The 26,503-nt window shown below is 35.6% G+C and overlaps 1 protein-coding gene across 1 annotated transcript in view; it reads right to left on the reverse strand.

The window, feature by feature from the left end:
* Positions 1-4,593: 4,593 nt before the first annotated feature.
* LOC575651 (spermatogenesis-associated serine-rich protein 2) overlaps positions 4,594-26,503 on the reverse strand; it is a 34,360-nt gene continuing 12,450 nt past the window's right edge. The window contains exons 4-12 of the mRNA XM_030974682.1: positions 24,247-24,293; positions 20,673-20,766; positions 15,010-15,285; positions 14,298-14,450; positions 13,498-13,682; positions 12,747-12,866; positions 10,112-10,192; positions 9,039-9,308; positions 4,594-8,250 (exon numbers count right to left, since the gene is read on the reverse strand). Of these exons, the coding sequence (XP_030830542.1) occupies positions 6,961-8,250; positions 9,039-9,308; positions 10,112-10,192; positions 12,747-12,866; positions 13,498-13,682; positions 14,298-14,450; positions 15,010-15,285; positions 20,673-20,766; positions 24,247-24,293 (2,516 nt within the window). The 3' untranslated portion in view covers positions 4,594-6,960. The remainder of the gene's footprint in view (positions 8,251-9,038; positions 9,309-10,111; positions 10,193-12,746; positions 12,867-13,497; positions 13,683-14,297; positions 14,451-15,009; positions 15,286-20,672; positions 20,767-24,246; positions 24,294-26,503) is intronic.

A 26,503-nucleotide genomic window follows, 5' to 3' on the forward strand; every position in this document is an offset into this window, starting at 1 on the left:
AAAGAGAAAATAAACACATTTATCTCAAAAGGAAATGCGTTGCAATTTTATGACCATTTCAATAAAGTCATACAAGACGCGAAATCATTATCCGAACATTTTGTAAAGGTATAATCGGCTGCATACCTATGTTGAATACTTGTATAATACATGACTTAGTCCACGGCTTTTCCATCCTTTTTTTTTTGTCCGATACATATTAACCATTTATAACGGATAAATACAATTTTTAAAAGTGTAATAAATTATCCTTCATAGTAAAAGTGTATAGAGAGAGAGAGAGAGAGAGAGAGAGAGAGAGAGAGAGAGAGAGAGAGAGAGATGGGGAGTATTGATATAGGACCAAGCTCAGCCAATATGACGTTTTCGCTTCGAAATGTAGAGCACGTTACATGGGCAAACATGCACTTTGTGTAAGATATACATATTGATGTCTATTTAATATCGGATTAGATTTGTGAAAGTATATCACAGCAACATAAATGCACTTTGTGTAAGATATACATATTGATGTCTATTTAATATCGGATTAGATTTGTGAAAGTATATCACAGCAACATAAATGCACTTTGTGTAAGATATACATATTGATGTCTATATTATCACTGTATGCTTGAAAGCTTTTAATCATGTCATATTTTAGTTAATCAAATGCAATCTCTTATCTTGCACATCCAAACCAATAATTTGTTGTGCGTCTAGCTCGTAGTATCTTACGTAGAATAAACAATTATTATTTCTCTCCTTGGTGCCGATTTCTGTTTGTAATCTTAACGTTATATTTAAAATGAAAGTACAGAATGGTATAATAATAATATTATGTGTGATGCGTAGCAACAAACTGCATACAAAGAAGAAATGGGTGAACTCTCCCTATATATGTTTGACTTCATGCGTATGGCTTCATGAAAAGTGAACGCCAATCAAGCATGAAATCAATTGCACGAGAGATTCCCCTCAATTTTCAAGCTGCTGCCAAATTGCTATTATACTGAGGAGCGTGAATAAATTAATTGATATACAGACTGATATACAGAAATTAAATGTAATTTTGTTGTGAGCATGAATTATAACTTGAAACCTTAATGCATTCATTTAAGTGTATAAAAAAAAATTAAAATCCAAAAGGGGGGGGGGGTTTAGGGAAATTTAGGGGGGGGGGTTTACACCAAAAAAATACCAAAGGGGGGGGGGGTTAACCCCCAAACCCTCCCCCTGTGTACGCGCCTGATATCATTACTGGTCGCCATATAACTTTTATTAATCAAAGTGGGCTTAAAATGCGGGTACCTGCGCATTTGGTTTGGTTAGAATGCATTGCGAAGCTGGTCTACTCCATATCACACGTTCAGCTGCTTTTTTTCAGGTGTCTCTCAGTGAGGAGTTTGACTGTTGTTCCATCACACATGATTGTGTGTCAATATGGATACGGCTAGGTCCCTTAGTCGACATAATTTTCATTTTTCAACATAATAGGGTCTATCTCTAGCTTGCAATGTCGATGATGACTCGTTGTTTGTCCTTATATGGGCAGTCACTGTTCTTGAAAGCCTGTACTCTCTACCTCATCTCTTCCCTCCCAGAGCTCTTCGTTTTTTGTCACCTTCTCTCTCTCCCTCTCATTTCCTCTTTCTTTTCTACTCCATGCGATTCTTCTCTCTCTCTCTCTCTCTCTCTCTCATTTTTTCTTGCCTCTGTTTTTTCCTTTTACTCCATTTCTGGGAGAGAAGGGGTGAATGTTCAGAGCACATTTATTTCATGCATTCTGTGCATTGTCGAGATTCAATTTTTAATGCCAGTTTTTAAATTTACATGTCAGTTTTGTTATTGCTATTATCGTTATTATTATTATTGTATTTTCTTTTTATCCTCAAATGTATATATTGTTTATGTTGCTTGCACATGTATGTCACTTGACAGTGGAGGACAAATTTCTGTATTTTTTTAAAACAGACAGTAAATTATCTTGAATCTTGATGTATATGTGTCAACCAGCTTTTGCACTACAGTCTATAAAATCAGAAACTTATGCAAATTTTGTGCGGATTAGATTTGTGAAAGTATATCACAGCAACATAAATGCACCTTTATCAATTCCATGTAACATAAATTTTGACTTTATAGTTTACACAAACAAGTAACGACAATAATATTCATGAAATTCATCCTCTTTCCCTCACTCTTTCTCCAATGGCATTTCTGAAATATCAAAATCAGACAAATAAAACACATAACACATCAATTCCTTCTTTTCAACTCTACATTCTTATGCCTGAAGAATCATTTAATATTGTCAAAACACAAGACTGACATTCAAAGCAAGAGAAAGTCATTGTACACATTTTTTTTCCTTCAACCAAAGACGATCTGATACGTTCTAATATTTCTTTATTATGAAATACAAGATCAGGCGATTGTGTAAACAAAGATTGAATTTCTCATAAGGGTAAACACTTAATCAGCTCAGTATAGACAAAAAATTCAATACCAAACAAGAATTTGAAATTACAACAGGCATAATAATCATAAATACTACCAAAAAAAGAGGAACATTATTTTTTGTTTCACTTTATTTTTTTTAATTCTCTTTTTTTTTAGGAGGGGTGGGTAAGTTTAAGTTATTTGCAATTGATACAGTTTCAGCTCGGTCTGAAGAGCTTTTTACAAATACTCAGACAATGTCTGTCTTTCTTAGCTCAGGTGAAAAGAAATACTTGAAATATAGAACTCAGAGTTTTGACTCTGCCAGAGATAACCCCTTACTTGGTAATGTTCTCTGTAAATCAAAGATGGGATTGGTTCTTTGAACAAAGGCAGTGGTTGAACGCATGTGCTCGATTAGACAAACACATTTCGTCATTTGTAAACTTACATGATAATGTAAATGAAATATAATTGAAATTTACAATTTAAATATAATACAAGTATCTATTTTACATTTTGAGATAAATGATATAACACATAGCATTTCTATTTTCAACATAAGTACTATACATGTATATACTTCGAATCAACACAAAAGATGCAAGTTTGAACACTTGAGTACTATTTACTTAAAGATTATGAAATATATAACTGATTATATAGTAAGTACAGAAATATACATCTTCTTGAAAATTGGAAATTTCTTGAAGAAAGGGAACATCTTTATGTTATCATTTGTGCCTGACACATCAACAAATTTAAAAAAATGGACTGTATGAAAATAAAGGCCACATCTCAAAGGTGTTCAAAACTTGTAAAAATTCAAGATATGATTTTCCTCACATTTTCAATAACTCAAGGCACTTTGTTAAGTTAGATTTTCTTATTCTTTGACAAAGAAACGGCTACTCACAGATTCACAATATTCCATTCATGTTTTTGCTTATATCAAAGACATATTGTGTTGCCATGAACATGAATCCAACTTAAGAAACCACTTCTGTGACTTGCAAAACATGTAAACCTAAAATGAAAACAATGAAAAATGAAAGTACATTAACCCTTTAACATGGATTGAATGCCATTTACAAGTTTCTTCTCAAGAAAAATGTTGGCATGACAACATACACAGAGTGAAATCTGAATATTCTATGCCAACATCTAAGAACTTTGAGTAAATATATCTCCATTGTTTATAATACAAGAGTAAATATGAATGGGTGTTAAGTACACAATAGTAAGAGAATGCAAACAATAAATTCACTTTGAAAATTATTTTCATGGTTAATACAGACTACAAGTAAGATGTATTTATAATAACGAAGAACATCTTTAACAATCTTGGAACGTAATAAAGGCATCGGTACAAGATAGAAAATGGAATGTATGGATTGAATATTGCTCCTGTACTTGCAATGTTGCTGTAATGAAATATATAATGTGTCATTCAATATAATGCTAGCAGCTAGGATACATCTTTCAGCTTAGGATTCAAAACTATGAACTTTGTTCTCCTTACACCTTCCCTACCATGATGCATACATGCCAACATTTAAAAATAAGAAATCTGTACAAATTATGCTATTTAAAAAAAAAGAGGAACAATCCTAACTCTCCTATTCAATACTACAGACAAATTTGTACAGGAAGAGGAACACCTGCATTAAAATGATAATTATCTTCTCCCAAAAAGAGGAATGTTCCTCTTTAATCTGAACAGTTGGCATGTATGCATGATGTAAAATGCAGCTGAGGTGTTATTACTGAGCTTGTGCCGATCAGATTCAAAATGAATACAGCTGGGCATTTCATATTGTTTCCAACTATGACAGTTCTATTCACATGCTAGGTATGTGAATATCAACCAATAGGAGAGCAGCATTGGACTTGAAAGAACCCATACCATTACTCCCAGTTACTTGAACTACAGTGGTAGGGTTGATATATATCCTAGCCTTAAGGGTATCCAAATGTAGCCTTATTTATACAATCTACAATAACAATAAACACCAAACAGCAGCATAAATTGCACTGTACTACCTCATTCACATCACCCAATAAACTCCAAACCAACTGCTAATAAAGAAAAGAACCTTGAATGCTTCTTTTAAACAGAGATGTGGTGCCATATAATTGATGAGAATCACCATCATCATCATCTACTCAGGGTAATGTAAGGTTTATTCCATCTTTGTTGGTTTGGAGTCGATGACTGCAGTACAAGGCTGAGAGAATCTTGTGTCAGTCAACTATGTCAATAGACAAGGCTTCAACTCTAATTGCAAACCTACTTGGCTGACATGGAAATGAAATGTTTGCACTTAAGATACATTAAAAAAAAACATTTAAAAAGTGTTAAAATTCATGTCAGTATAAACACAAGTCAAAACTTGAAATGAAATTGAAGTGCAAAATGAGAGGAAGCGAAAAGAAAAGTCACATCATAATACACTTGGAATCTACAAATTTAGCTTCAATGTTTACTATTGTATTTCATGTGAAGTGCTCTAGCAACATACTACCTTTCTATTTACGTCATGTCATGAGCATGAATGTACAAGAAAACATAATAGAGAAGTGACAGATGCATTCAACTGAGCTAAATCTTTAAAACTGTGCTTCCTATAGCAATGAGTTCTCCTTCCTCAATATCCATTGTTGTGCCAAGAGTAATGACCCATTACATCATTCCATACCAGGTCACGCACCTATCCAGTTTCTCTTTCTACCATTCCTTTTTTCTATATACACATATATATAAATGAATTTCTTTCTGTACAGCAGTGTTTGATATCGTAGATGAAATCATTACAAAATAGAATTAAGTATCATTTATGTTGTATACTGTTTTTACACTCTTACTTTATTGTTAACATACCTGAGCAGATTTTTTTTCTTCAATATCATTTTGAGAGAAAAAAATATGACAATCTAAGTAAGTGATTGAATAAATGTATACATATTTTTCTACATGAAAATATATTATGAAACCTAAACTATCGATATGTTTTACATGTACATTTTGTATTCACCTCTACCGTATAAAGTACATGCAACACCAATTTGGCAAAGAAATCTGGACGATATCTGAAAAATACTAATTCATGAAAAATAATGACTGCCATACATTCTCAGCTCTACAGTGTAAATCTGCAAATAAAAAATCTTTCGATGTAATCCCAGACTGATTTCCAGGCAATCATGATGACAATGAGACTCTACATAGCAGATCTTTTCTTCTGCTATAAAAAAATATATTGAGATGACTGGCCTAAGGCTGACTTTCAGTAATTATCAGGAGTAGATAAATATATCTATATATATATCAATTAAGAGAACAAAATGAAAACCCTTGAATTACAAGGAGAAAAAAGAAATTATGAAGAACGGAAATTCTATCAAGCAGTTGCAAGAAATCAGCCACGAATGTCCCATTAAATATAATTTTCCAAAATCTAAATAATCATCAACAAAAATGATAACTAAAATATAAACTTTATATCAACATGAAAATAAGGAAGCAAAATATATCATAATCTGATTTTATTTACAATCACGCATATAGGCGTATCAGAAATACTGGAAAATAAAGTTCAACCATTTCAAGACGCCTCATCGCATGAAGCAGAGATGAAAATGCATAGAACGAAAATTATTGTACTATGATATTGATTGCAGCATGCTATTGAAAAAAAGAGACATTTGTAGCAAAAAGACTTAGATTTTGAAAATAATGCACTCAGAACTGTGTAGAGTGTCACATTGTCTTGGATAATAGATTAAAAGGATTACAAAAATAAATTTATTATAATGTTTGTAACAGTTAGGAGCTAGTATATAAAGGCATGTGTGCAGCTCTTTCATAGAAAACTATTCAGCATATGCAGTCCCCAAAGACATAATATCACGGTTATAATGAAATCAATGCTATTGACTGTTTATGTCAGGAATCGTAATAACAAGCATTTTGAAAGACTGGTAAATTGAAGGGTCTCTCTCGTTGCTCATTGGCTGGAATACATTCAAGGTACATGTTTAAGTATATATGTTTTGTGTTGATTGGAGCAGGAATAGAATAACCCATAACACTTATCTAAACCCATGGTGTTGCCCATCAACACAGAAATCTATATTAACAAATCCTATTGAAAAACAACATGAACAGATAATTTGAAAAAAAAGTGCCTTTCAACAAAACAATGATTTAAGTTCTTTGATTCTTCCATCTACAGATAGCAGCATATTTTGCAAGATTATGAACTGAACCATTATTGTTGCTTCCATTAAGCTCAATTTTGGGCACAGACAGATCTGTCTACAGGACAATTTCTTAAAATATATAACAAATGAGTGTTTCTCACACATTTGGTTGTATTTAAATCAGCATTTCATGAACATGGCAGCATCACTACAGATATGCTTGAATATATGATTCACTTTAATCATTCAATTTTGTAGAGAGTGAAAACAATAATTTCAGGAATTTCTTCCCGTAGATTTGGTCAGCTTTCCTCTCTAGATTTAAACGAAGCACTATTACTCAATTTCTCTCTCTGTTTGCTCAGCATCTCCATTGAGGGTGCTGGTTTCTTTGACTACATTCTCTATCTTCTGTGAGCGGCGAGACTTGATCTCTCTCTGTGGGAGAGGGGCATCTACGTCTCCATTGACTTCATCATCAGGGATGATGTCCCCGTTTACATGGGGTACATCTCCGTTGATCTTGATATCCCCATTCATGTTGACATCTCCATTCTTCAAAGGTCCGTTGGTCATCTTTGGCTCATGCTCTTCCTTCATCTCTCCATTTACTTTCCCACTGTCTATCTCATTGGACGGGAGAGGCTCCTCTATTACGTTCTCATCTTCCTTCAGATGACTATCACTGACAGACTCCTGCTTCACCTCTTGCTTTTCCTGTCCAATCTCTGTTGGCACATCAACCACTTTAGGAACTTCGCTAGGTTGAGGATCTTGCTTTTCCTGTCCAGTCTCTGTTGGCACATCAACCACTTCAGGAACTTCGCTAGGTTGAGGATCTTGCTTTTCCTGTCCAATCTCTGTTGGCACATCAACCTCCTTGGGGACTTCGCTAGCTTGAGGACCTTGCTTATCCTGTCCAGCTTCTGTTGGCACATCAACTACTTTGGGGGCTACGCTAGGTTGAGGATCTTGCTTTTCCTGTCCAGTCTCTGTTGGCACATCAACCACTTTGGGGACTTCGCTAGGTTGAGGACTATCAGCTGGAGCTGAGACAGCGACAGGCACATTACTACTAACTTCTGTTCTTTTATCTGCTTGCTTCTCTTCTGGCTTATCCTCTGGCACAGAGGTGGCCTTTGGAGCCTGTGGATTGGATGCTTCATCGGTATCTGGTTGCTTACGCTCTTTCTGCTTGCGGCTCTGCCGTCTCTTGGCATTCCTATTCTCCTTCTTCTGTCCATCATGCTCCTCATTTTCATTTCTCTGCTGCTGTTGCTGACCCTGCCTTGGACCTTGACCTTGTGGCCTCTGACCTTGTGGTCTTTGACCTTGAGGCCTCTGACCTTGGGGCCTCTGATCTTTCGGGGGCTGGCCTTGCTGTGACACTGGACCTTGTTTTGACCCCTGCTGACCCTGCCTTGAACCAGATTGACCTTGAGGCTTATCCTGCCTGTTCTGGCTTCGACCTTGCTTGTTGGGGTTTGGTCCCCCTTGACCCTGGTGTTGGGGTTGCTGCTGACCTTGCGCTTTCCCTTGGCCTCTGTTGGGCTGTTGTGACCTATCACCGCTCTTCTGATTATCAGGGTTTGGTCCCGTTTGGTTCCTGGCTCCTCCTTTTCGGCCCTGTATGGATATAAAAAAACATAAGTATTAATTATAGGAACGAAATGAAAGTGTCAGTCTGACCTTTCATTGTATTTCCAGTGATTAAATAACATATAACCAATGTTCTCATGTGCCTGGAAATAACCTTGCAACATTGTGACCTTCACTACATATCATTAATTAGTTGATTTCAAGCAACATGTATTCTACACCTGTAATCTTTTTACTTCATTAAAAAAAAATCAGTTGCTTAGACCCATTGCAGTAGGTTCATTTTCAAATGAGCATTTCAAAAGATTGAATCATGTTTTCAGACTACATGGACCTGCAGGTCTCAAATGGTTTAAAACAATTACCTTTTTGAAATATCCACTCTACGGCAATTAAATGAACATGAGTACAGTGTATAACTTTTGGCAATGTGTGATTCTTTCGATCTCCACATTCATACTGTACAATCCAAACACACCTTTATAGACAAATAGAAAATACAATGAATGATGTCAAAAATAACCATAAAGCAGGTTTCTTGAAATTATTTGGGCCTGAGTTGTCAAAGGTTCCAAAGATTTCTTTGATAAAAGGGAATTAAAAAACCACAACTACAATGTAAGTACAGGGATGCCAGTTAGAATTGATCAGAGGGCCTGAAAATCACCTAGAATGGGCTATTTTATACACAAAAGAGCCTAAACTTTGGTCTGAAAATAACTCGCCAGGGCCCAAAAACTGGCATCCCTTCAAGTTGTACAAACAGATCAGTGTAAACAGAAAAAACAATCAAAGAGTACACATTAATAGCTAACCTGTGTCATGGACCTCTGTAGCTTGGCTGCCATCTCGGCCACCTCAGCTTTCATATCGATATCGTTTGACGGACGAGGTTTGCCCCCCAGGGTGGCAGAGTCCTGGCTCTCGGTGAGGGAGATACTACGGGCAGAGAGTGGTCCTCCATGGTCCTCACTGACCGAGGTGGTTCTGGACATGGTGTTGATGCTGGAGAGGGACGAGATGGAAGGACGTCGGGTGGTGTAATGGTGCTGGACGGGGATGACCTCAGCAAAGTTCTTGATCAGCTGCTCAAGGAAAAATCAAACCAGATAAAGACATGAAGACCAGGATCAATAGGTCAAGGGGCCAATGACCTTCTTTTAATAGATCATAATGACTCTAACAATATTACAAGACTTTAAAACCTATTGAATCCATCACGTTTCTGTGCTATGTCGCTATGTTTCCTATACTTGTACTTTGTCATTCATATGAAAAAGAGTGTAATTATCTGTTTACTTGTAACATTAAAGGGAATTTCACCCTGATATTAAGTTGAAAAGAATTAAGAGGAAAAGGTTGGTGGAAAGCTTGAGCAGATGCAATGAATCTTGCAAGCTCATCTCCAAATTGCTCTGTACATAAAATTTCATAAACCTTCATTTTCTTTGTTATTGATGACTGAATAGACTTTTCCATACAGGGGTTGAATAGAAACATATATGCAATAATCCTAATAATCCTAATAATCCAAATAGGGTGCATGTATGATTACAAATTTTGATGAGGGGAAATAAAAAATGTTGTATTTCTTTAGAATAGAGCAAAATGGATAGGAGCTCGCGAGATATGTTGTACAGTTGCTAATTTGTGTTTGATTGATTGCGACTTCTAGAATTCATAACGTTCTTATCTTTATTCAGAATCTTCTCAAACTTTCACTGACCTGTTCCTCTCATTTTTCTGCTTCTAAAACCAACTGAATATCATGGTGGACTTCCCTTTAAGAGTTCATGTAAAATGCATATAAAATGCATCAAGTTATGGCATGGAAATTATTATGAATTGCAAAAATATTCAATATAACAAGTTGATATCAAATTCTTACGTCAATAAGCTTGTCTGGATTCCATGTGTATCTCAGAGCCTTGCCGATCTCCTCATCCACCTTCCGATCTGATACGAATTGCTAGATCAAAGAAAAGAAGAGAAAATAATTGATAAAGAGCTGTTTCATTATGTAAACTTCGCGCCGGTCGTGATGATCGAGTCTGGATCCATTTTCTCTCATCCAACGCACTAATTTCTACATTTATTTCATACGTACCTAAAACTTGGCTAGAGCAGATCAGAAAGAGGGCTACAATTCAATGTTTTAGACTGGATGAGATTTCATGCCAAAACTCATTCTCCAATAGAAAATCTTTAATTTAAGAATGTCTAATGATAAATTCATGTTCATTTTCATCCAAAAATAGTTCAATTCTCAGAGCCTTTTTTTCCCCAAACATGTTTGGTCACATATGGAATTGCAATCCCAAATGTTTGATCATGAACATGGCCTCACTTACATGCTTGAGAAGAAAAACACTCACAGTGATTCACTAGCTATTTAAAAGCAAAATTAATTTATAAAAACAGCTGTACCGGTAATCCAATAATAGATAGTCTTTAATATTGAAATGATATAAATATACTATATTGGAGAATGAATTTGGGATGAAATTTCACCCAGCATGATGAGTGAAATTCCAAGCTAAGTTTTAGGTATGTACAAATCGGATGAAACATCTATACTGTTGTCAAAAATGTACAAATTTATTAGGGCATCAAAGCCCGACCGATTCTCGACAACCGGGCTACCCTTTAAAAAGATGAATCACGACTCGGGCTAGTCTCAACAAATGAGGTTGGTCAGAGCAACCCACCCAATGAGCTGTAATGTTGAAAGGAAGGACCAATATGATGCTCCCCCACTGAGAAGTTCCCCCTTACTTCCCTCATAGAATGACTGGTAAACACAGACAGGAAGACCTTATGTGCCTACTTCAATTTCTCTGTCTCACAAGTCTCACATTATCCAAACAGTATCAATCAGTCGTGAAGTAACACATCATAGAGAGGTGGAAACAACACTCTAATTCAATTTGTAAAAGATTTTATCTCTCAGAATGAGAAGAGAAAAACAAGTGCTGCAAACATGGAAATATTGGAATGAAACTTTTTTTTTTTTCCATAGATTTTTACAAATACAATATTGCGCAGAAATATCCCTCTACCTAGTGTATGCTGCACTGCACTACAATCTTCCAAGGCATTTAAAGGTAAAGACCAGTATTGGAAACGCCCCAATTTCAAAATATGAAATGGAAGCTCTCATTACCAATCATGTGAAAGAATATGTTTTGACTAATACATGATGATAAAAAATTTGCCGGGAAACCGCCTACTAATTCATATATTTGGTAAATTTGTTTCTCTCATGGTCTGTGAGAGATATAGGGTAGTCCCATATACATCTTTCTGTGTATAGTGCTTGTAACTTTACGAAGAACGGGCCAAATTTCTTATCATTTTGACGATTCCAGAACCTTGCAGATGCTTGATGCTAGATGATCAACCTTTTCTGATCGATTCCACAACGTTTCTTTCACAATGCAATCGCATGACCATAACTGGTCTTTACCTTTAAAACTACTTTGAGCAAACATTTTCAATCTGTCAAGGAAAAGAAACCACACAACTTTTGGTCAAACTTTGTAACAATCTTACAGGTCATCAGACTTGAGTCGGCTGTTGCAATATACAACACTGAAGTCCTTGTGGAAGTGGTCTTTTATTTCAAAAGGCAAACAAAGTAAATAACAAAAGAGTGGTATCTCAGAACATTATCTGAGCCATCTGTACATCAATGGTAGAATATACCCTACTAACCTCATTTTCTGTACAAGTACATGGTTATATAAATGTTGGTACCTATGTTTTAGATAGGATAGATAGGATAGATAGGACATATTCAGTGTGTACTGATTTTCACAGAATGGGTCAAGGCTTTGCTTATGGAGGTTATACTGGAACTAGAGTCCCTGAATTATAGCTTGTGACTCAGTCATGTGATCAGGTATTGAATAATGCATGATTGAGAAGTCATCAACACAAGACTTACTCTTCAAAGAGTTTTTCATCTGTACACCTGTTGAGAACGACAATGTCAAATTACTTATGGGCCCTGTTGCGTAAAACTTACAATTGATGGAAACATCCCTCCACAGCCAATCAAATCAATGCTTCCATGCAAGTTACCACCAATGGCAAAGTTACGATCAATGGTCAGTTTATGCAACAGGACAATGGAATACAGAGGTCTATATTGTACTGTTGGAAGTATGGCATAGCTAACTCGCCTAGCTCATGGCAGACATTATTGAAGTTTCAAAGAAAAGTAAAGAAGCCTCATTGGGAAATCACGATTGATCAGCTTCATACAAATTGCAACATGTTTCAGGGAATAATTTTCCTCAAATTTTTTGATTAGCAATTTCAGGCGATGGATAAATATTTCAAATGAAATTCTGTACATTTCTATGGAAGAAAACTGCTACATAAAAGATATTTTGTATAGCAGTCATGCAAAAATGCATAGCAAATTGCGATGCGATACCAGGAAAATTATTCCGTGTTTGAAGTGAGTTTTAAAAAAAATAGCAGGACACAATTTGATCGATTTAATGTCATGCATGTACCTTGATCTCGGCTCGTAGTTCTAGGACTTCCACCTCTGTCATGGTAGCTGCTCTACGAGTCTTCCTTTCAAGTTCTTTAGCCTGCTCCTCACGAGCCACCAACATCTCAGTTGCCTCTTGCTGCAGATACAAAACCAGAACAAAATGGTAAAGAGCTTTGGTAATATGGATAGCACATGAAGTCAGACCAACATAGTATAGCGTAGAAAACTGGTATTCCAGTTAACCAAGCCCTGAAGGAGTTATTAGCAACACCAACTGCCAATACAAAAAAAATAACAGACTTTAACCTCTTAATGAAAATATAATACATAATATGATTTTTCTTTTTTTAAATCTTTTTTAAAATCTTTTTAAAATTAAAAATAGATATCATAGATTCCAAAAGAACATGCCCATGTCATCAACTATTTGTCATTAAATTTGAACCTAACATTTAATATTTTGAAAAGATGAGATGTACATGTACTATGAAGAGAGATCAAATGGAAACTTTATTCTCTTCCCAAAAAGCATCATTTAAATTTGACTTATCTAAAAGGTGAGTATCTTCATTCACAGTTTAAAGTAACTACAGGCCGGTACAAACTACAGTTATAAATTGCAAAGAACAAAAATCAATTAATGAGGTATCGAACCCTTTTAACAAAAACTCTTCAGAAATGGAATCTCATAGTAAAATCACCCCTACACTAAAGAAACTCCTACGAAAATCAATTATATCTAAATATAAGAAATGCATGTGCATTACCTTCACTTCTAAGAATTCATTGGTAACTGTTAGTTTTCTCTCGTTCAAAAACCTCTGGATCTCGTCAAAGGACTTTGGTATACTCTTCTCTGATTGGTCCAGTTTATCTTGCAGCATAACTTTGTGTCTCGTTAGTGCTATTGACGTTCTGTGGAGGTCTTTAGTTGAGCGTTCTAGTACTGCTACTGTATATTTAAAAGACGGAATAAGAATAAAAAGCCATGTATCATATTAAAACCTTAAATTGAAGCGTTCTAGTACTGCTACTTAATATTTGAAAGAAGGAATAACAATACAAAGCCATGTATCATATCAAAACCTTAAATTGAAGCTAATTTCTTGTAAAATGTTATATTCCATTCTAATCAATGATGCAAATGTTAATGAAATATAGAAGACAATTTAAAATATGCACAGTATTACATGTATCACCAACTGCAAACTCGGTATCAATTAAGGGAGATTCTTATGCTACTTTATATTCAGCACATGTCGACATAAACTGAACTAAACCCCATTCTATTGAAATTCATTTACGCCATCTCATGCAATATATTCAAACTCAGCACCCCCCCCCCCCCCCCGACCAGATATCCATACAAATATTTTTTTTTTATAAATATTTAACAATCATCCTTCAAAACAATAATACTGTCTACAGAGGGTTATACACCATTTTAAAACAGGGTTATATTCTTTGGTCAAATAAAGCTTCATTCTTCAAAATAGTGACTACTTTTAAAGCTGTATGCTAACTATTTTGGCCTTTTGGGGAATGGTTTAATAAAATATCAACTGACCTAATTTCTTTGCTTTGGCAGCATCTTGGTAGTGTAGTTCACTGTCTATATGATGGACCTTCTCACTGCTCTCCGCTGGCAGTAACCTCTCTACCATGTCATCATGAGGTGAGGTTTTATGAGAGGGGTGACCCTTTTCAGAACGTTGTTTACCTGTTCGGAGATAGCATAGAAGTGGCAGTTACTTTCAAGAAGTTATTACGATCTTCAGTCAATCTTGAACTGAAACATTGGTGAGATGCAACTGGTAGAACATGTCAAAATAGTAATAACATAAAGGAAATCTATGGGGAACACAGAAAGTACTGCCAGAAAATTATCTATCAGTAATATGACTTCAATTAAAGACCACCGTCTGCACTAGTTTGGCCAGGGGGATTAGACCTCCCTGCAAGGCCACTGACAGGTGGCTATCTCATCAAATCACCTCTCAATTAACATAAGAAAAAGGGGATCATGGGGGACCAACAGGTACCGCTTAGGCATTGTTTGATATAGAGGGTGCAAGTAGCTATAAGTAGTGCAGTGGGGCTTTAAAATTAAAACTTAGGGAAATATAAGGGATGAAATGATATAGGTTACAAACTTGACTGGAATTTGTTTGTACATCACAAGCTGGAGGTATCATATATATTTCTAAATATAATACAGTGGTACATCAAAATGTTTTTCTGTTTTTCCTTTGAAAGATTCAAACCAGAATGTGCTGTACCTGACTCTGCTGGCAAATGGTGAGAAGCTGCACTGGTTGGTTGCTGTCTTCCAGGCCTGGCCCCGTCCCCGCCCCTCCCCTCCCCGGGATGCCCCCTTGGGTGGGGTCGACCTCGATTGTAGTCCCCATCCCTGTCCCTGTCTCCTCGTCTGTTGTTGGGCTGTTGATACTGTCTTGGCTGCTGCTGCTGTGAAGAGGGAGGCCTCTGCTTTGTGAAGTTCCTGGTGGGTTGTGCAGAGTGGGTGTTGACTGGCTGAGCAGTGGCACTGGCACTTCCTGTAAAGTCATGTGGAAATTGAAATCAGATGAGATAACAACATTCTGTAATAGTTAACATATACTCATACATATACTTCAATTTTCCACAAATTTCACTACATAAACAAAAATTAAATCGATTAAAAAAACTACCTACCGGTACATATAATACCCCACAAAGGTAGATTGTCAAATCAAGAAGATTCTTTATTATATTTTAATATACATCTAACATACAAGACGATGATGATGATGATGATGATGATGATAAGATGATTAAATTGGTCTCAATTTGAGGAGCTAAACCTGGTTAATTCAGACCTTTGAATATCCTATTCCTCTTCCCAAACCATGTTGACCTGGTAGTGGAGCTATGCAGGCACCTTTTACATTCAAAGAACACATTACATAAAGTTTTTTTGTGTAATCAAGTTAAAATTCCTTTAGTTTCTTTTACTTTAAAAATATCTTATTAATCACAATACATACATCTGACTGCCACGAATATAGGAGGGATATGCATTTAGTATGTAATCTAAAGTTGCAGCGCTGGCACTTAGCTGCAAAGGAACTATTATTATGCAAACTGAACTAAAAGAGAGATGTTAACAAACTATGGTCTCCTGAAAGCTCTTTCTGCAGTCAATTAGTCATCTGTTATTGGTCATAAATTAGTCTCATATTACCATTTTGAGTGCCTTCTTTGAAAATTTCTTACATAAGCCATGTAATAAAAATGCAGCTACCCGTATACTGAGCATATATGAAATTTAAGAAAAACACCTACTTATTGATGCAAATAGCTGTCCTTATGATGTGTTAGTTTTGTTTTATGACATTTGGGGATAATATCCATGAAAATTCAAATTGTCATAGCCTTCCAACTGGGCTAAATTACGGTGTCACCCATTCTACATATAAATGTACGTGTGTAGTCTAAATTCAAAGTACAATCTATGTATTAATTAAAACATTTTTTTGTGGAGGAAAAGTTAGTCAAATAAAGAAGAACTTGAACACTGTAGTACAAGACCAAGGCAAACACCTAAAAAGTAGAAATATTTGTGGTACAGGTACATTAATTTTCGCAAATTTCGCGCTAAGATCGGCAAAATATATAAGCATGACTTCTTACACAAAAATGTGTGTTTTGAAAGGGCTTAATTGCATGCAACGCGAGTTTAAGAACCAGCTAATATGTTTTGGCGACGATCAGCGAGAAAAATTAATCACGCGAAAATAACATCGTTTACAGTACGAGTAAATGTATATACATGTATATATGTTTCCTAAGTATAAGGATATCACAATCATTGCTCCTATGATCATGTGACCTACTTTTGATTTAAGGTTCTTCTAGTGTCATTGAGGATCTGAAATCTGATAGACTTTGTTTTGCTCTAAAAGCCATCCTCCTGTTATCTCTAAAACCCATGTCATTGATATGATTTTCAGAGCAATCACACCGCACATTTTGTTGACTTTTCTTGGCTTGTACCCACATGTACATGTAGGTAAGCGCGATTTCAGGGTTTAAATGACAATCACGTTTGATTATGTTTGTTCCTACTATTCTAAAGGATTTTATAAATGACATATAAATCCCCCATAACAGTTCCTTTCCGTGAGGTATTTAATGTACTGTAGAATAAAGTCTACATTGTCTTCAAACTTTATTCTACTTGCATTGTGGTTGGATCAAAACAGCTTGGTGATAAAACAAGCTGTTTACATTTTACAATGTACTTGAAACATTTCCTCCATTTAAAAAAATTCCCTAAGTTCGTTCAAGTACAAGCCGGAAGGATACAGATGAATGGCTTTTCCTGCCTACTCATCACTCACTCTCTTTAACTTGGTTAAAATGAAAGGTTTTTTTTAAAACACAAATTCTGGCATTCAGCTAACTTCTTATCATACCTACAGGTGTATACGCCTAAATGTTTAATGTTTAATGGCTGATGTCATGTGTTGTACCACCCCCCCCCCTCCCTATACAGGCCTACATGTATGTATGGCAATATACCAAAAATATAGTTGGCAACTGATTATGAAAATGTACTGGTATTTTAAAGCACTTGCTCCAATTATACATAATTTCAACAAGATGTGAATGAAAGTTAAGGTAAGATGAGGCCTAAAACTAAGATAGTGCATGCATTTTAATACCAGCTCATTTCCTGACGATGTGATTCTACCTCTACATGTATACATGTATGATAAAATTATATTTTTCAACAATTATGTATCTTGCGTTCCAGACATGTCTTTTCGTGCCATTACATTTTACTGTTAAAGCTACGTAAGTTTTAATAAATACATGTATCATAAAGTAACAATAAATCATATTGAAATCAACAACTATTAAAAATGTCAAATGGTGTTCTCAATATCTACCGGTAGTCAATTTTTTTTTTACTCTGGGCTCACAGAAAAACTAGTAACTATTAATTAAACTATTAGATAAATTATAGATCAAAATATTTTTCATCTGTACCAATGAATTCTAGACTTGATAGAATATTCAAAATTTATAAAGATATCACATACGTGGACTGGATATCAACTATTTTGCTGAATTTATTTTTCGTGGCAGACACTTGAAGTTGGCTTGGATCACAGCTGCATATTCCCCATTGGTCAAAAGGTTTTTTTTTAGAGACCATAATAAACAAATTGAAATTCAAGGTGTTTTAGGTGTTAGTTCCCTATCGGCCATCATGCACTCTCATTGATAAGGCTTCAATTCCACGGGGAGAATTCTGTCATTCTAATTACGATTCCGGCTTAATCATGTGCTAGAGAGTGACATGAATGGCCAACCCATGTCTCCTCACTGCCAAACAGTTTATGGACCTACCGCTGAATATTTCATGGACCTATAGCTGGAGTGATGACATGTAAATAATACATGTAATGGCTACATATAACGTACAAGGCGTACATGGAGGCTACTTTCTGGTTTAGTGTTTAAAAAAAAATCTTTTTTTTTATTCATTAGCTACTGAAAAACTGAGGCTGTCATGTTTAATTGCTTTTATCAAAGCTCTTTTTATTTTTCTAGAGCTCTTAAGATTTTACCTGAGTTTCTCACTTGAATGTATTTGTTCAGATGTCTGTGTTTCATGACACATGACATCCAGCAGTTCATCAAACATGAAAGAGATTTTATAAAGGTACTCATCACTGAAATTGCGCTATAGATACTCTTGTATTGAAAAGTGGATATTGAAAAGAAATTAATATTGGCAGCAATGTTATTGTGACACCTAAATCTGGTTGGTAATGTACAAGATACACTTTCGTGTCTAGGCCCTTGCCTAAAACATTGAATTTCACATTGAAGTTCGGCTTCTACAACCAACTATGTGCGAAAAAAATACAATGTTTAACCGAGTTGATGGTAAAGAGATCTAATCCCTGTTTAATCTTATACATGTACATGTATGGTGTGCTCAAAAAGATGTTGTTCACACCTCTCAAGTCTCATTACTCAATTAGTTGTCCAGTGTGAACAGCTTGATGACCCAGGGTTTCATTAGAGAGTAGGGAAGCGAGGCCTGATTCATTAATCAGCCAACACATATCTAGAACAGAATGATCCAAACAGGAGTCATATTCATAGTGACCTGTATTACCATTTTATACATTGTGCGTTCTGCACTATGTCTTGAATATAATATAAATTCACATACAGCCTACCAAAACCATAGCATAAACTTGTTAAAAAGTCCATGAAACTTCATGATAAATATATTTCACATTTATCTTTACACAGATGATATTGGGATCTACAGTATATAGAATTTTAAAAACTAAATAATAAGAAAGACAACAGGATACACAAGCAAGTAGTACATGTATACCAGTATGTACATTGTTGTAATATTAGAAACAGTTGTTGGTATGTAAATTACATGTTAATATATATGCTGAGTGTGCCTACAGCTGACTCAATAGGCATATATTTTGTAACTATAATGTGTGTAAAACGACACTATTCCTTTCAGTTTCTCTGATTCTACAGACAACATGTCAACCTTTTTTTTGTTGTCTGGAGGAAATTCCCAGCCCTTCCAGACTAAACATAGACATGGCAGAGTTACAGGAAACACTAACCTGACCAGACACTAGCCAGACTTTAATAGTCACTATGACTACTTCATGAACTACTGTCCCTTCACTCACTTGCCTGTCAGCTGTCTGTCTCTCTTTGCCTACCATAACAACGTATGGGCTACACCAGACAGAAGCCTGTATGTATAACTGCTGTCTGTCTATGTAACTCTCCCCCCCCCCTCCCATCTCCCTGCTCCCTCCCTGCCTATGCTGTAAGAAACTGTCCAGATGATGGACCTGAAGCCTTATAAGTGTAGAATACAAGGATATCTCCTTGATGTCAAATTATTTCTTTTTTCCTTCTTTTTCTTTCTTTTTATCCCTTTTGTTTGTGTTTGTGCAATGGTACTATTTTGATAATTTAGTTGCATATTATACCATCTTCGAGCCAATGAACCACTAGATTGGCCCACCAAAGCACCCAGTGAGAATCTGCTGTTTCAATAAACTGAATAAAACCTTTGTTATGTTTTTTATTCCCATTTTGCAACAACCAAATATTTACTTAAAGGGTGGAAGAGGGGGAGCCTAATGGATTCACATTGCTGACGTCAGTGGAGACCTTCATCTGAACAATACATGTAGGCCTAGATAATAATAATAATAATAATAATAATAATAATAATAGTGTAAACTTATTGAGCGCACACACCGTCCAGGGATGCTCATGGCGCTAGCTCAGCAACAGTTCTCTATAATACATGTACAAGTAAAGTAAATGTTTATTTGATAATAGAGTTACACTATTAGAAACTCAAAAACAATTTTGCAACAATTATATCACCCATTTCAATCCTCAGCTCATAAATGCATATTTCTTTATATTAGATGTAAATCATAAACATCCAATAAATGTATCTGTTGACCTGTGTACTGACTGTGTATAATGCTTATGATGCTACATTAATAAAAAAAACACCTGGCTGACATCCAGAGTAAGCCAAATCTATGAACATCAGAAGGGACAAATTAATCCAAAAAAATTGCATTGCAATTATTTCTTTGCAGTTTTATTTTGTTAATGCAGGTTAGGAAAGGTACAGTGGGCGACTCCTTGCACTTTGTCCTGTACAACAAAAGGCGTTTTATCCATATGTACACTCCATCCATGAATGAAAAGTTTTCTGATATGACTGTGACTAGTAACACCATTATGCAATGGTCATATCAAGAGAGGCTTCATTTTTAGATGAAATATGAGGAAACAAGCATACCGGTACATGTACCTTGCATGTTGCCCGTCTTAGGCAACTTTCCATGGAATTGCTCTAGTGCGTTATATTTACCTGTTTTACTAGCTACAGCAGCATCACCACCATTTGATTTCTCATCTGGTGCATCAGGGCCTCGTTTCTTTTTCTTGTTTCTCTTATTTGCAGACTGGGAATAGAAAGAGAAAGAAATGGGAAAGAGAGATATCAGTTAGAACTTTGTACATATATAAATGTATATGATTTCATCAGACTTTGAATCAAGTGAGTGCTTACAAAAATTATATGAACTTTAGTTTACATGCATTTATTTTGCCCCTGGTGTTTCAATTCATTGCAACGTATGGGTCTAGTTTGACAGAGTGATACTTTGCTACTCCTGCTCCCCCCCCCCCCCCCCTTCAAACCTATTTGACCTTGGCCTATGTGACATTAACACTGAATAAAGTGTCTCAGGCCATATTAAACTTGTCGCACATTTGACCTACAAACTGACCTCTTCACTTCCCTCTATGTTGAGGCATACTGAACCGAATCTGAAATTTGTATCAAGGTAATATTCTAGTCTGCTGATGAGAACCAGAAGCATATTGACTTTGTGTAAAAAGTATCATGTATACACTTCTGGGCAATAACAGATAATATGATAGGAGGATAGACAACAACAAAGGAACAAAGGCAAAATTTCTTCATCAACAAATAATAATAATAATGATAATAATATTTTGGGTTTAGACTTGAGTGCTACAGTACATGTACATCAACAATAATAATGTTGTACTAATAATAAAAATGGTACTTAAGAAGCTTATGTCAGCGCTTTACAGATGATAATATAAATTATTACCCCGGCCAGGAGACTTACATGTAGGCTTGCCCACACAGAATGTTTGCACATTCTCTACTCCCAGGGGAGCATTCCAGCCAGGCGCCATTTTATTGACACTCACAATGCTGAGCAAACTATGATTTTCACATTCTACAGGGTACCCACTTAATAACACCCTGGTGGATAGTGGCAAATGTCAAATGACTTTAGTGCCTGGCACAGATTTGAACCTTCAATCTTGCATTGAATGTCAAATGAATGAACCAACATACCACAACACCTCCTCAAACAAACAAATACTCAATGAATATAACATTGGCTGGAAATTCATTGTCTTGTTTTACACTTCCTCTTGAAATATCCACAGATGTTTTGTGAGTGCCTGAAGTACACATGCACTTCCTGCATATTTGAGGAGCCAGTTTGAATATGTACATTAGTAAACATATGGATTATTGAGGAGTTTGTTGCACGAATATCACACCAGATGCCATGACAAGTAAACTTCAATAGACATGGGAAATGCAGAAGTGAGAGCCATATGTATGTGTTTGTCATTTAAAGGTAAACAATGTAGGGCTCAAACTCAAAACTAACTCTGTTGAAGCATTTGAACCATCAAAGTGCAAGTATTTTCAATAAAATACATGTATTAAGGTATGAATGAATTTCCATCTCAATGACAAATAAGTGAAAAGAGTCAAAGTTATTGTCTCCTGACTTTCCCTCATATTCTCTAAGACCCCATTATCAGATCTCCTTCTACATTTAGTTCTGGCTTGCTTCTTGCACCTACACAATAGTTTGGGTCCCTTGGTTTAAGGAGCTTCTTGCTTGGATGGGAGCACTCTGGAGTGCATTAGGATAGTTAGGACCGTTTCAAAGGGTTTATTAGTCCCACTTTCCCCAAATACTTGTAAAGTTTGGTTCCCTCAAAGTTGAAGGTATTCAAAGTGAAAGTCCACCCTTATATTAAGGTAATTTTGATAGAATCAGAAAGATCAGAGGAACAGGGCAATGAAAGTTTGAGCAAAATCTGATTTGGAATATTTCCCATTTTCTTTGTATATAAACTTTTATTTTCTTAGTTATTGATTGTGGAAAAGATGTTTCATATAGGGATTGTATAAAAACACAGTTGCAACTATTGAGGGTGCATTGTATGACTGGAAATTATTTTCTGGAAAATTAAAATTCTTTGTTAACTACAGAGCAAATGGGAGGGGAACTCGCAAGATACATCACAGAGTCCTCAATATATGTGTTTGACTGATCGCAACTTCAAAAATTCATAACTTTCTCATTTTTAACGGGATTTTGCTCAAACTTTCAGACCTGTTCGGCTCATTTTTTCTGCTTCTATTAAAACCAACTTCATATTAGGGTTAACTTCCCCTTCGAGTATCTAATTCTGTCATGGATTCAATATGCATGTTTCAGACATCAAGCCATAACATGTGTCCTCTTGATGATATCAAACGGGATGGAACTGAAAGGGCTTGCAAAGGTCAACGATATGTTTCAAGTTCATGACCTCCCCAAATTCATTCAATATGCGGACTTTAGAGAGGCAGGAAGCCAAGGAGTACACCAGGGAATGGTCATTGCAAAAACGTGATGCGAAAAAGTCTCCAGTAGCCTTGACTTTGCTCCTGGTGAGGGTAAAATTAGAAACATCCTTTCACTGGTGTGACATGTGTCGGGGGAAACATTGGATGAAATGATGCCATGGAAAACATCAATACAAAAGAAACAGATGACCTATAATATGTACATGTACATGTAGGCCTAGATGTACCGCATAAACTGTGTGATAGAGAAGTTTGCCTTGCTAGGTGTACTATAGGGAAACCTTCATGTTCACAACATCATGGAATACAGTAATACATGTACATGCTCATGACATACAAAAGGATCACCTTGATGGCTGTTTTATAAATGTGTTATGCATACAATATACCCTGTGGCCTTCTTGGAACATAATAGTTGGGTTTCAATGGACCGTGGAGGCAATGAATGAATAGATGCAAACGATTGAAAATATTTCTTTAAAAGGGGAAACAAAAAGGGTGTGGTAAACTTTTGGATAATAACTACAGGTATTCCAATATTGTGAGAACTTGTCACCTATATTTTACCAGGGTACATAAAAAAGTCATGCATATTTTACAAATTGATATCTACTGCTAGTTCGCTTAAACCACGACCTATGACAAATGATAGGTCCCATACTTTAACCAAGCAATTAAAATCAAAAGTTATACATCTATTCCAAGTTCGTTTTGCAAACGCTTGTACAGTAGTACCTTTCCTATATATGTTTAGCTACTTTTCCCCGTTTGTATTTGTACGGAAAGACAAAATCAAAACATGTTCTACCAGCAGTGTAAATATGTACATAATTTTGTTTGAGTTCTTTTGAGATTGATGTTGTTCATCTACAAGTAAATTGTACATGCATTTCCTTTTCTATCCGCTAAGAGCTTTTCTACCTTACATACATGTACATCTATCCAGAGCTTTCCTCACCATTTCTGTATATACTAAAAAGCCAGGGTAATATTATGATTGCAATGCAACCCTGGGTAAACTAGACATACATGTACATGTACAGTATATCGGTAATTATTTTTTATTTTTTGTATTATTGTTCTATTTTGCACAGCCTACTTCTACCTCTTTGTGAAGCGAAATGCACAATCTAATGAAGTATACCGGTACCTCGATGCAAATTTTAGAGGGAAAATGATTCAGTGATCTGCATGTATTGAGATTATAATTCATAGAGGAATAATTGAAGCTGAGACAATGCACACTTACCTTCTTGCCATGCGACTGCCACTCATTCAAAACAGTTTTGGCTCCATCTAACAAGGAAATAAAGAAAGAAATTGAAAATTACATGGCCTTTTAAATACTCAAGTAATTTTAAGGATAGTTCATGCAATGAGGTACATGTATGTTGTCACTGTCATAATTTTGAATGTTTATGAAGGTTTATGAAAATGTTTACACTTTACAGTATTCAAAGTTCAGACTCTCTAGTCTTAAAGAATTTTTCAATCTTTGGAAATTGTTACCAACCTTGAGTAAAGTGTAGCGACCTTTAAGCACTGTCGGCAACAAGGTTGTATAGGCCTACATACATGTACTACAGTACATGTACAGGTATAGTTCTACAAAACATTGGGTGCATGTTATGTAGGTATTCTAGCCATTTTTTACTTAGAGAGAAATGGAATTGATATTGTCAACTTGTTGATTTCCTCCTATTATAACCATGCCAGACTTCAACGAAACATACAACAAAAAAGAGATGCATTTTATGCATCAGACTTCAACAAAGTTCAAATGACATGAAAAACATACAAGTCAGGCAGTTCAATGAAACACATCCGAACACATCAAAGCACTTACTCTTGATCATTGCAAACATGCTACTGATGTGTAGGCTGTTACCATGCCAACTATTATACAGTTATTCTGTCAAGGTCACAAATATCTTGATGTCATAGCACATTGCATATTTTATTGAATTTGGCTTTAATAATTTAATGCAAACACTGACAGATTCTTGGACTGTATTTTACCGGCTTCCAATAATAGGCCTACATGTACATGTACATTTGAAAACACAAAAAGGAATGTCTACTGTTTTATGTATGTGTATGTACAGAAGATGCAGGCCTGTGTACTGTATGTGAAGTATAATTCTACATGTGAATATCAAGCTTAAATGTGTACAAGTAAATGTAGATGTTATTCTCCTAAATTTATTTCAAAATGTCTCTTATTACATCACATGTACTTACATGTACCTCTGTGCATTTTATTCTTGAAACTGCTGTGCAACAATTGCATACACACAATAGGTCAAGACACTCTTGATACAAAAAAAAAAAAAATGGAATAAATGTCTATGTCTACAACATACATTGTCCTTTGTAATGTATTTACAGTATATAACATTTTATTAAATAAATTATGTATATGGACATGCAAATGTATGTTTATATATACATCTACATGTAGAGGGCTAGAGCGGCACACTCAAACTACACAGAGACTCACAATGATTTTATCCCCAGAAACAACTGATACAGTATACAGTATGTACTACATGTACATGAAATTGAATGAGGCTCAAATACAGTAGCTCTCAAATTTTGCATCCTGAGGAGTCTCTTAGACTTAGGTTTCACATTTTCTTTCATTAGGGACTTTTAGATTTGCGTGGACTAATACGTGTGACGTCCATTCAAGGCAGTGCTTAATAAGGACGTCGAGCGTAGCATAGACCTATTGTCTTCGTGCGAATCTAAAAGTCCCTAATGTTGTTGAGCCTCCACTACCTCTTTACACACACAAACATCTACATTGTACATACATGTATAAATATCGTATAAAAAAAGGGCAACACCAGTAAAAGATTTATAAAATTTATTTAAAAAACAATGGACTTTTCAATCAAAGATCAATGCTCTTTACAATTACTTTAAAACAATATCTTTCCCACAAACCAGAGGGGAGTTATTCTAGTCTTTGACCTGTAAACAATACTTATCACCACAGCAAGATCTCAATTCGAACCAAGATCAAACTTTTGCGCAAACAAACCGCAGCAGAACCTTGCCCATCTGGACTTTACCCTCAAATATTGAATACAATGACAGTGACTTCCACCTCTGTCTGTCACATGGTGCAATGCAAAATACCTCCACTGACAATTAGATGCAAATCTACATGTATGTCAGGTCCATATCCTCTTTAGTTTTAATATGAGCTATAAAGTGATGTCAAGGACAATCGAGAGCACTTCGAATGAGTAATAATCTAGATAGTGGAGAGTTATGAGTAGAAAGAGAACCCTCGTAAACGGCACCATCAAAGCAGATTCATTGCTGGTTACAAAAATTCTTTAAAGAGAAGTTATTTAAATATGTTTAATAGCCTACATGTACATGTACATGAATAAGCTTGGGGGAAATGAAAACTGTGATTTCCTACTGTAGGTTGGACTTTTCTTTTATTGTTAATATTCATGCATGTACAAGAGGAAAAAAACACTTAAGTCCAG

The sequence above is a fragment of the Strongylocentrotus purpuratus genome, unplaced genomic scaffold, assembly GCF_000002235.5.
Source record: "Strongylocentrotus purpuratus isolate Spur 01 unplaced genomic scaffold, Spur_5.0 spur5_scaffold_7, whole genome shotgun sequence".
NCBI lineage: Eukaryota > Metazoa > Echinodermata > Echinoidea > Camarodonta > Strongylocentrotidae > Strongylocentrotus > Strongylocentrotus purpuratus.